Below are 12,205 nucleotides of genomic sequence, written 5' to 3'. Positions count from 1 at the left end.
CCCAGTAACTGAGACCACGGGCATGTGCCACCACGCCTGGTTAATTTTTGTATTTTTAGTAAAGATGGGGCTTCACCATGTTGGCCAGGCTGGCCTCGAACTTCTGACCTCAAGTGATCCATCCTCTTCAGCCTCCCAAAGTGTTGGGATTACAGGCATGGGCTACCGTGCCCGGATGAGTTGATTATCATCATACTTACACTGTTGATGAGCCAGAAAAGGTAATATATTTGTTCAAATCTATTACTTATCATCTGTGTGTTAATGGGCAAATTCAAATCCAAATATTCCAGCTGATATCAAAACATCATCAGGGACACTGAAATTTTGATCTCAGTGTCTAGAATAGTACCCAAAACATCCATACATTTTTGAATGTAAAGATTTTTAATGAAGAATCTGAATCATTGTATTTCCTGATCAAGCATGGGAAATCATTCTATTTTCTCATCAAGATCAAGAAAATGGGAGTAACTATATCTGCCTCATAAAACTATTGTTAAAACCACATTTACTAAATGCTAGTTATAGTAATCAGTAGATGAAAGATTCGATTTTAATAGAAAGGGAGAAGTTTGCATTTTCAAAGGTAATAGCTGTATATAGGTAAATTAGCCATTTCTATTCATCCTCAGGTATTAGCTCACTGAATATTTTAATGTAATTTGTTAATGGTAAAATGTAGCTTTTTGACGTTAATAGATTTTTGTTTGTTCAATTATACTTTTAGCCTTGTATTATTGAAGTTTTTTCTACTTTTCAAATAATTTTCACAAAAACTATTAGAGTTGTTTCTCACAGTGATATATGTGTTGTCTCACTTAATAGATGAGAAGCTAAAGCCTAAAGAAAGTTAGCATACTAGCTCAGTACATTCATGAGTCAGTAGGGGTATCAGCACAAAATTCTCAACCTCTCTGGGTTCTTACTTCATTGTGCTTTCTATTTACTCCTTTCCAAAAGTTTCAAATTATGCATCAGTTAGGGATAGTATAAAATTTGATAGAAGGACACACTTTTTTTTTTTTTTTTATCTACTGTTACATAACCAGAAAAAACGTTTGCTCTACTACGAAGGTGTAAAGGGACTTTCAGTTGACAGATTCTCTCCTTACCTAACTCTAGTCAGAGTCCCCTGAACTCTCTTCACAAGAAGGCCCTGGCTTTCCGATTTCCATGTTCACCTCTGCTTGGTCCAGTTTTCACAAGAATCCTGTTGAGTCAGTTTACAGAAATTCTCCCACCATTGATATGTGTGATCAAATTCGTACCCCACTGCCCTGCCTCACTGTCAGTATCTTATCACCCTGGCCTGCCTTCAGTAATAATCCTGTCTAATCAATTTATCCACAATTCCCATTACTCTGATGTTTCCTCTTGGCAATTTTCCACCCACTGACTCCCACTTTGCTTCTTAGCTATAAATTTCCACTTATCCTTGTATTCAGCATATCCTGTATTAAGCTCAATCTCTTACCCCCATTACAAAACTTCATGGTAGCAGTACCCCTGAATAAAGTCTGCCTTACCTTCTTTAATACATGTCATGCATATTTTAACATAATAACTATATATTTAATATATAATTTTCAAGGATGAATTTCCCATGCTTGCTAATGTACAGGTATTAAGGATGGGGGATACTTGTGTTTTGTGATCCTTTATCTAACTTCCTTCACCTATAGGCAACATTGCTGCTAGATTGAGTCAATCTTTTCCCAGGAAGTCAGATTCCAACTCTAAATCCTTCTAAACATATACATCATTGTAGGCAGCTGTAACAAATCAATCAAGTTGTCCCTTGAAAATATCTATGTATCTATACACACACATGTACAGTTTGATTTATGTCTTTAGGCAACACACAGAATAAATTTATTCTAAATCCTAATACTTTTAAATGCAGATAAAACTTTTAAACGCAGATAAAACTTTTAAACATATTGCTTTGTATTTTAAACATCCCCAAATATCAGTTAAATGTAAAATTATATAAAATTATATATTTTTAAAATTCTGTAATTCATTTGAATTAATTTATTTAAATGATTGTAACTACTTTTCATGGTCTGTGCAAATACTGGGCTATTCCTCAAACCAGTCACCCACTTAATTTTCCTGACAGTTTACTTTCAAAAAACGGCCTCTATCTTTTTACCCATTGTAGGGATTGCTTACTATTCATCTTCCACTCCAGAGTGCCTAGGACAATTCCCATTGCATGGTCCTTTTTCAACCCATATTTATTTAAAGGATGAGTACATGGAAGGAAAGGAGAGAGGAAGAAACAAAGGATGAAAGGAAAGGAAAAAGATGGAGAAGGAAAAGGAAAAGGAAAGAGATAAAAGGAAAAAAATGGGAAGAAGAAAATATAGGTACTTTAATTATGACTCAGAAATGGAAACATTTCATATCATTTCAAGAAGAATTCAAGAGGAATTAACATGAAAATCAACCTGTGGAAAGAAGTTGACTTATTGAATATAAGTATGTATGCTACAAAATCACATTTTGTTAATTAGTTTTTGCATATATAAATAACCAAAGAGACCATATTTTTGCTTTAAGGAATATTCTTATTTTTACATACATTCTATACATAAATCTGTCAGTGTTCCAAAATTGAATACTATCATTTTATTTCTCAAGGGTGATTAAGTTTAAAAGTAAAATGTGGTGCTTCGTAGAACACTAAACAAAAATAGATGACAGAGTAATAAATTACTTATGTAATTACTACAGGTCAAGCATCTCTAATTCAAAATCCTGAAATCTGCAATCCTCCAAAATCTGAAATTTTTTGAGCACCCACATGACCCACAAGTGGAAAATTCCACACCTGACCTCATGTGATTAGTCACATTCAAAATGCAGACACACGGCACAGTTTTTTCAGCATCCCCGAGGAAAAAATAAAATTACCTTTAGGCTATGGGTATACTATGTATATGAAACATAAATAAATTTTGCTTCTAGTCTTGGGTTCTATCCTAAAGATATCTTATTATATATATGAAAAGATTCTAACCCCTTCCCCACAAAAAAAAAAAAAAAAAATCAGAAATTTGAAACACTTCTGTCCCAAGCATTTTGAATGAAGGATACTCAACCTGTATAATAATTTAGTAGGTTAATGCTTACCAGGATGTCTTTTCCAGCCCACTTGCATTCATCTCTTCTGGTGTAAGATACTGGCCACACAATCTAAGGACAGAGAATAAACATTGTTTTATGTCAACTAGGTTGTCTAAGAGATCCAACACCATATAGTCTTTTAGATGACATTGGGGCAACTGAAGTAAAGAAAGTTCCATAAAGACTGTTTCAGGAATCTTTCACTTTAGACCTTCCAGTGGCTCCAGTTAATTGGTGTGAACATAAGTCATTGATTCTCCATCTACCCAATAGCCTTTGCTATATATAAAAGTTGAGCAAGAGAGAAACTGATGTAGACAATAGATCTAAGCAGTGTAGTATGGGAAGAACTAGCACACAGATTGGGAGAGGGAGATCTTGAGAGGACGTGAGAATTTCGTGAAGAGAAGTAGAAACTGGCATAGAATATGGCTCAGATTCTTCTAAATTAGTCTTTATCATGAAATAGTGATTTTGCAGTTTTAACATTTGGGTGCTTTGGATACATTTCCCTGAAACAAATCTCAGCATGACATTTTAGAATAAGTAACTGAAAGGATTAAAAAAATACTTAGAATGGAAACTTCTCTTTTTTCTCCTCTTTACTTTTTTTTTTTTTTTGGAAAGGGAGAATATTTAAAAGTAACATGGTATATGTTAGAGAAATAAAGGTAGATTGAAGAAGCAAACAGATAGCTCTAAAAGACAATCACCCTCTCTAATGTGGGCTAAAAGACTAGTTGAGAAACAATTATTTGTGTTTTTATCACTCATATTTAGTCTTCATCCTTCCAAAACGTCCCATATTGTGTGAATACAGTGACAGTAGTAGATGAACTATGATGTTAATGGTGGCTTGGAGGACAGTGGATTCATCCACCTAACAATATTAATCCAAATACTCTCATTTGATTTTAATATAAAATCCCCTGGGCAATTCCAATGACTCCTATCTGTATAGGGGCAGAACAGTTTGTTTTTTTAAATTCATTTTTCCTTTCTAGTAATATTATGAATAGTTAATTTCAGTGGGAAAAAAGTCATATATATAAAAACAGAAATGATGGCACTTCATCATTCGTGTCTGCTGGAAAGCTTTTAGTCTAAAATGACTGATTATCATTCATTTGGGAACCTCTAGATAACTCAATATAAATGATCATCAACTTGGGCAAAGGCTATGATATTCAATCTGGAGAATTACAAAGCAAAACAAAACACATTTACAAACAAGGATTTGGCACATATTGAAGTAGTGTATGATGACTTGATAAATGCATTTCAGGTCCATGTCAAAACAATATGCCCTAAAAATTATTGGATAGGCATTCATTTTTAACATTAAGTTCTAAATTTTAGTATTCTTTCTATCTTATGTGCTTTCCTTTTCACATTTGCCTGCATATGTAAATTAAAATTATAGTTGACTTCTTCCTTTTACAAAGTAGTCACATAAAAACATTCGAGAATTCAAGACCAGTAAATGTATCATTCTTATAATTAACATTACTCTGACTACTGAATTTCTAGAATGATTGCTGGGCAATTCCAGCAGTTGAGTCTTCATATTGGAGATGGAAAGGCAAGGGGATCTATTTTTATTTAAAGTTTATAATGTAAGAGGGTAAAACATAACTTTTCTCTAGGGCATAACAATAATAATATATAACAGTTAAGATGTACTGACTTTCATATTCAGCTTTCCAGCTAAGTTGTGCTGAAATCACTGATTGTTAAAACATATATATGTTTAAAAACAGAAGTTACAATATAAAAATATATATACTTAAAAAGACAAGTTGTTTTCTCATAGTTTCCTAGCTCTTGTTGCTTAATTGTTGAGACAGTATAGACCTCATTTTATGATTCTCTGTGATTCTTTTATCTAAGTAAAATATTTATAAACAATAATTTGTATAATATTCATGCTAAAAATCTTAGACTTAAAAGGGCCTTTTAAGTTTCCAGAGTTCCAAGGTTAATAATAATAATAATAGCAAATAAAAGTTTAGAAATCTGACATGAGTAAAATAAATTTTGATGTAGAAATGTTCTTTTGGAGAGCAATTTAATGAGGATAAGTATAAGCCAGTGGAACAAAGTAAATGTATGTTTAATAGTCTTTTAAGTATTCATTTCCATAAAGAGTAATTACTAATGTTTTGGATGGATTTGTTTAACTGTTGGTGGTTGGAATTCTCTTTTATTCTTTGCTCACAAATTTCTCAGTTAACTATCTAAATTTCTTATTCTCATTTTCAAAATGCTTTGTAATCTATTTTGTACTTTTTAATCCTTATACCTCTACACTTCCACTCATGGCAGGCCCACTTACACGTGTTATGTAATAAGCATTTATGCTTTAAAGAGATTGTACCCTTTTATCAAAGCCAAGAATCTTTCCACAGTTCTTCCAAACCTGAACATGTGTTTTTGCCTCTAAGAGGGATTTGCCTAGTATTTACCCATAAGATTACTATTTTATCTTTACTGTTAACCTTGTAAGGTCATCGAGAATTATTAATAACAAACCATAAATCTCCTGTAGTGTTCATCACAATAGGTGCTTAGAAGAAAGCTATTTGAACATTACATATACATAGGTTAAAAGGAATATTAAAACACCCCAAATATATGTATAAACCGATTATTTATTTATTTATTTATTTATTTATTTTGCGACAGGGTCTCACTCTATTGCCCAGGCTGGAATGCAGTGGTATGATCACGGCTCACTGCAGCCTTGACCTCCAGGGCAATGATTGTCCTGCCTCAGCCTTTAGGCTAGCTGTGACTACAGGCATGTGCCACCATGCCCAGCTTATTTGTGTATTTTATTTACTTATTTATTTATTTTGTAGCGACAGGGTTTCACTATGTTGCACAGGCTGGTCTCAAACTCCTAGACTCCAGCAATCTGCAGGCCTTGGCCTCCCAACCTGCTGGGATTACAGGCGTGAGCCACCATACCCAGCTGATATAAATTCTTAAGTAAATTGGGTTCATTTGTATAAACAATGTGATATAATTAAAATAAATAATCTGTTTGTAATAGGATGTTTTTAAAATTAGAAATATACCCTTTATTATTAGTAGAATGATTTTAAACTCAAAGGCAAGCACTATAACAAGAAGATCACGATTTTGGGCAAATCATTTACCTTGTAATTCATTACTTTAAAATAGTTCATTTTAAGTATATTTAGTAAAAGATACTGTGATATATTCTGAGTGTACAAATGGCTAAAGAATTTTTCTTAGCTATAAGATTTTTATTTTATAATTTGATTATTTTTAGTTTTAGAAATAACTGAATAGTTTAACCACATTCAGAATATATAGTCACAGAAAAATGTTAAATAAGTTAAATATATAATCTTAGGTATTCTATGCTCATAAAGCTATCTATCTGTAGATATATACACACATGAATATCACCAAATGATAAATTATTATAAATACCTACAATTTTAACTGATAAAATTTCCTAAAATCAATATATCTAATTTTTCTTCATCAACTTAGTGTTTTTTTTTTTTTTTTTTTGAGATGGAGTTTTGCTCTTATCACCTACACTGGAGTGCAATGGCATGATCTCGGCTCATTGCAACCTCTGCCTCCCAGGTTCAAGCCAGTCTCTTGCCTCAGCCTCCCAAGTAGCTGGGATTACAGGCACCCATTACCACACCCAGCTGATTTTTGTATTTTTAGTAGAGACAGGTTTCACCATGTTGGCCAGGCTGGTCTTGAACTCCTGATCTCAGGTGATCCACCCGCCTTGGCCTCCTGAAGTGCTGGGATTACAGACATGAGCCATCGCACCAGACCTATTTTGCACTCATTTTTTAAAGAATGGTTTTCTTTTGGTAAAATGACAACAAAAATCTGCCAGTTTTATGATATTTTCAAAAGACTAAGATAAATATTTATCATTTCAGAAAAACAAATGAATAACCAGTATTTTTAGACAATAGATAACAGGCATTTATTCTTATCATCTGAGGGGGCTTTGAAATCAATCGAATTGAAAAATCAAATAGAAATACCCTAAGTGATTTTTAAAGTTGGCATATCACAATTCTAAAATACATTATAAGTGTATTACCATTTTATATGACTCTATATATAATGAATCAAATTTCTTTATGCCGTGGTCAGATTTTTAGTGTTCAGGTAATGGAAGAAAAGAAAATGTCTTAGGTTTATGCTATACTCTATTAAAAATGTAAATCAGCTTTGAATTTAAAACTGCATTTTATCCCAAAAGCAACCCTCTCCAACCAGAATAAAAGCTTTTAAAAATTCTGTCACTTCTTAAAAATTATCATCAAATCTGTTATTGGTTGTGAGTAGTTGGGGCATACCAGTTCAAAGCCCTCAATGTTAAGAAGTAAAACTAATACAAATAGAAACAGACAGGGATGTATTCCAAAATGAATATTCTACTATTACCTTTATGAAAGCTACTGCATAAAGACCTTTATTCTTCAGATAATTATTATCAGAAATGTTGACTGTGATAAAATGGTTCACTTAGACATAACACATGTAGACTTAGTAGCATAATTTTCACTAATTTGTCAATCTATGTTTATATCTGTTAAATTGTATAGCTTATAAAAGGCCAGGCGTGGTGGCTTACACCTGTAATACCAGCACTTTGGGAGGCCAAGGCGGGCGGATCACTAGATCAGGAGATCGAGACCATCCTGGCTAACAAGGCGAAACCTCGTCTCTACTAAAAAAAAAAAAAAAAAAAAAAAAAAAATACAAAAAATTAGCCGGGCATGGTGGCAGGCACCTGTAGTCCCAGCTACTCAGGAGGCTGAGACAGGAGAATGGCATGAACCCGGGAGGCAGAGCTTGCAGTGAGCCAACATCGCGCCACTGCACTCCAGCCTGGGCGACAGAGCGAGACTCCATCTCAAAAAACAACAACAACAAAAATATAGCTTATTAATGAAATAGGCCAGAAATACTATAAAGAATAAAGATAGAACTTATATCCTGCTGATGTCTGCATGACCACATTTTAAAAAATCTGATACTTTGATCTCCTAGATCAGGGTTTGGCAAACTTTTAGTTTAAAAGGCCAGATAGGAAATCATTTTTGTAGACCAGTTGATACCCTTTGTAACTACTGAATTCTGCTGTTGTAGCACAAAAACAGACATAGGCAATATGTAAATGAATGGGAGTGCTTGTGTTTCAATAAAACTTTATTTACAAACACTGATAGCATGCCAAATTAGGCATGTGGGTAATGGATAGATGGACTCTTCATTTTCTGGAAATACAGAGAAATATAAATTTATGCCTACACACATATAAATAGTTCATGAAGTCAATTATGATGTATTGCTACGATGGTTCAAGTATTTACTTTTATGTAGGAAAATAGATATGAAAGGATAAGCTGAAGCTCATATTTCTTATAATGATTACTGCAAATACTGTGGTTTCATCCTTGAGATTTTTGATTTATTGCATCCATTGATTCATTATTGTCATTTTTATTTGCATCAGAAAAGACAAAATATTAATTCAAAACAATTTTCTGTCAGTAATCGTGCTTTTAAATAGCTAGAGAATTATCTATAACTTGAGACGCTTCAAAATAACTATAGTGCATATATTAGAATACTGATACCTTTTGAAAATCCTTGATATTAACCAGGTTGAATGAAAATATGTGATCCTTTGCTCCAACATACAGCCTACTCCGTTCCTCATCCAAAAGGAAGGTATGATAACTGGAGCTGTTGGCCAAGCCATTGAAAGTGATCACATTGTTGGATTCCAACATTTCTGCAAGGTAACAAAGCAAAACATTGGGTATTAATGTGAAGCACTATATAAGCATAGACTGTTGGTACATGGTAACCTGACTATATTGACTGCTGTAGTTATCAATCAGTGCTTATTCTTCAGGGTACTAAGAAATATATTGGAACAAAAACGTGTGCATTTTACTTTTTTTTTTTTTTTTTTTTTTTTTGAGATGGAGTTTTTGCTCTTGTTGCCCAGGTTGGAGTGCAACGGTGAGATCTCGGTTCACCACAACTTCCGCCTCCCAAGTTCAAGCGATTTTCCCACCTCAGCCTCCCGAGTAGCTGGGATTACAGACATGCACCACCATGCCCGGCTAATTTTTGTGTTTTTAGTAGAGATGGGGTTTCTCCATGTTGGTCAGGCTGGTTTCGAACTCCTGACCTCAAGTGATCCTCCCGCCTCGGCCTCCCAAGGTGCTGGGATTACAAGCGTGAGCCACTGTGCCCGGCCTGCATTTTATTAAAATGGGAGTTATATTTCTATTTGCTGGTTTCATACTTAATATGGTGCAGTCCTAAAGAAGAGAGGAAGTGAAATAACTTGTCTATACAAACTGATCTGTCAGAATTTATTTGCATGTAGTAATGGATTAGAATGATCAATATTGTATATAAATGTATTTAATTTTACAAAAACTTTTAAAAAGTGGTTTCATTTGTTCCAAGCCATTAGATAGAAGGATAAGCACAGAAACTCACAGAATAGGAATGTGGGGGAAACATCCAGTTTAACCTCTTAGGTTCCTTGAGGCCTCTTTTATTTGAAATATTTTAACATGTCTTTTTGGTCATTAAATCATTCACTGTACTGCCTAAATTCTTTCAAGCATTTTGGACTGATAAATAGAGAGAAACTGAGATGAGGCCTTCATGAAAACATGAATTAATTTTACCATCTGACTTCAATTTTTCATTTCTTTTTGCTCTCCAATTTGCTTCTGCTGTGAATAGGCAAATACTAAACAATATACCTATACTTTAGTGACAGGAACACTTTCAGATTAAAAATAACATTAAATATAAGTCCACTTTTGTATTAGGAAGCTCATTAATTGTTGACTTCTTAAAAATATGTTTTGCTTAATGCACGAACACATGTACACACACACCCCTCACCCCCATGGGATAGAATTTTTGAGGATTCTCCAAAACTGTATGTCCTGAATCAGTGCTTTAGATTATTCAGGTGCACACTTAGTAGGAAATTTTCATCAGCATCCACAAAATGTAGAATGCGATGTGCCTTCCGAAGAGAGAAAGCTGCAATGTAGACCTGTCCTCTGTTCCAGCTGTTAACATCAGGAAACATATATTAGCCATGTGATCGATTGCCTTGCTTTATCTATTTGTCTTACTGACCTCTCCATTTTATCATTTTATCATCAAAAATATGATTTCAACAGAGGATAAAATTCATACTCTTTAACTTAGCACTAAAGGTCAGGTCACTATCATTTAAGTTTAGACCCTATCCCAGTACTTCTCATGTCCTCTATCATGCAGGAAACCATGCACTGTGCTCATTCACTCCTTGGCCTTTGTTGCTATTTTTCCTGACTCCAACAGCTACAGAATAGATCCACGCTTAAAGCTAGTTCAAATGCAACTGCCAAGATATTCTCAGAGAGCTTCCTGTTACATTTTGCTTGAATTACTCTTATAACCTGCATCCCACTGTCAATTATTGCAATCTTATCTACCAGAATGAACATTCCCTCAGGAAATATATAATTAATAGCTCATCATGCCTAACTCACATTTTTTTTTCATATTACCTGGTCAACAACGTAAAATGAAATATCTATCTTTTTATATATTTACCTATCCTATAGACAAAAATTGTTAACAAATTGTTAAAATATACTTTTCTCATTTCTTCATGAGAAATAGTATAATACTAGGCTGGCCATACTCCCTACCCCACCCCACTCTCCGCACACACACAAAAAAGAAGAAGGGGAGGAAGGAAGGGAGGGAGGCAAGGAGGGAGGGAAGAAGGAAGGAAGGAAGGAAGGAAGGAAAAGAGTTTTTATTCATGTGAATCACAGCTGAAATAAATGAGAGCTGTTAGTCTCCGGAGAGGAGGGACAGAAAATCCACTACATAATATCTGAATTGAAATGGCATTCATTGGCTGGACACGGTGGCTCACGCCTGTAATCTCAGCACTTTGGTAGGCCAAAGCAGGCAGATCACGAGGTCAGGAGTTCAAGACCAACCTGGCCAACATGGTGAAACCCTGTCTCTACTAAAAATACAAAAAAATAAGCCGGGCTTGATGGCGGATGCCTGTAATCCCAGCTACTCGGAGGCTGAGGCAGGAGAATTGCTTGAACCCGGGAGGTAGAGGTTGCAGTGAGCCGAGATTGCACCACTGCACTCCAGCTTGGGTGACAGAGCAACATTCAATCTCAAAAAAAAAAAAAAAGAAATGGCATTCATTTCATTGGCATCCAAAAGATTACAAATGATCAATGCTACGCTACCCAGAGTCAATAAAAGACTGAAATTTCAGGCACTCTGAGTTGTGTGAGGATTGAAATGGGCTGCTGCCAGAGGCACGGGCTCTATCACTGGATATGTTCAGGCCCTGATTGAATGGTCATTCAAAGAGATCTGTTTATCAAATGGATGCCCTTCATCCTTACTTCCAATTCTAAGATCTATAATTCTACCTGAGTTTCAGAGAGGCAAAACTTTAAAAAAAAAAAAAAAGCCCACAAACTAAAAAAAAAAAAAAGCCACCTCAGCCTAAACCAAAAAAATTACATAGAGATATTAAGCAATGAAAGTGCCATGTAAGAGATACAAGAATGGATTTTAATTGCAAATGCATAGAAACTACATAAGGGATCTGTAAGCATCAATTGGAAGAAGTTGTAGGAAAATAAATACTGTAGCTATAGATTTTGGAGTTATACAGCTGTAAGTAAGAACACAAGCATCACCACAGTACTTATTTTTTAGGTGTGCAAACTAGGACAAGTTCCTTAAACTCCCTGGCCCCAAGTTTTATAGAAGATGGGATGAATAATGTATCTTTTAAGAGTTAATGTATCTTTTAAGAGTTACTGAGGTGAAATTAGATAATGCCTATAAAAAGACTAGAACAAGCATTTCCTAGTAAGCACTCAATTAAATATTTCCTGTTTGTATAAGTAGAGGTTAAATATTTGTAGGTTGATCTTCTTGACCAGATGTAGCAAATTACAGTCCAGATGGAGTAGACTGAAAACTA

At 34.4% G+C, this 12,205-nt stretch overlaps 1 protein-coding gene across 4 annotated transcripts in view; it reads right to left on the bottom strand.

The window, feature by feature from the left end:
• SEMA3A (semaphorin 3A) overlaps window positions 1-12,205 on the bottom strand; it is a 518,655-nt gene that overhangs the window by 146,950 nt on the left and 359,500 nt on the right. For all 4 annotated transcript variants that reach the window (XM_054559577.2, XM_002818291.6, XM_054559578.2 and 1 more), the window contains 2 exons: window positions 8,787-8,944; window positions 3,142-3,204 (listed from right to left, as the gene is read on the bottom strand). In XM_054559577.2, the coding sequence (XP_054415552.1) occupies window positions 3,142-3,204; window positions 8,787-8,944 (221 nt within the window). The remainder of the gene's footprint in view (window positions 1-3,141; window positions 3,205-8,786; window positions 8,945-12,205) is intronic.

This window comes from Pongo abelii, chromosome 6, assembly GCF_028885655.2.
Source record: "Pongo abelii isolate AG06213 chromosome 6, NHGRI_mPonAbe1-v2.0_pri, whole genome shotgun sequence".
Classification (NCBI taxonomy): domain Eukaryota; kingdom Metazoa; phylum Chordata; class Mammalia; order Primates; family Hominidae; genus Pongo; species Pongo abelii.
Note: the sequence above shows the minus strand (reverse complement) of the source record. Positions and strands in the feature narration are given on the sequence as shown.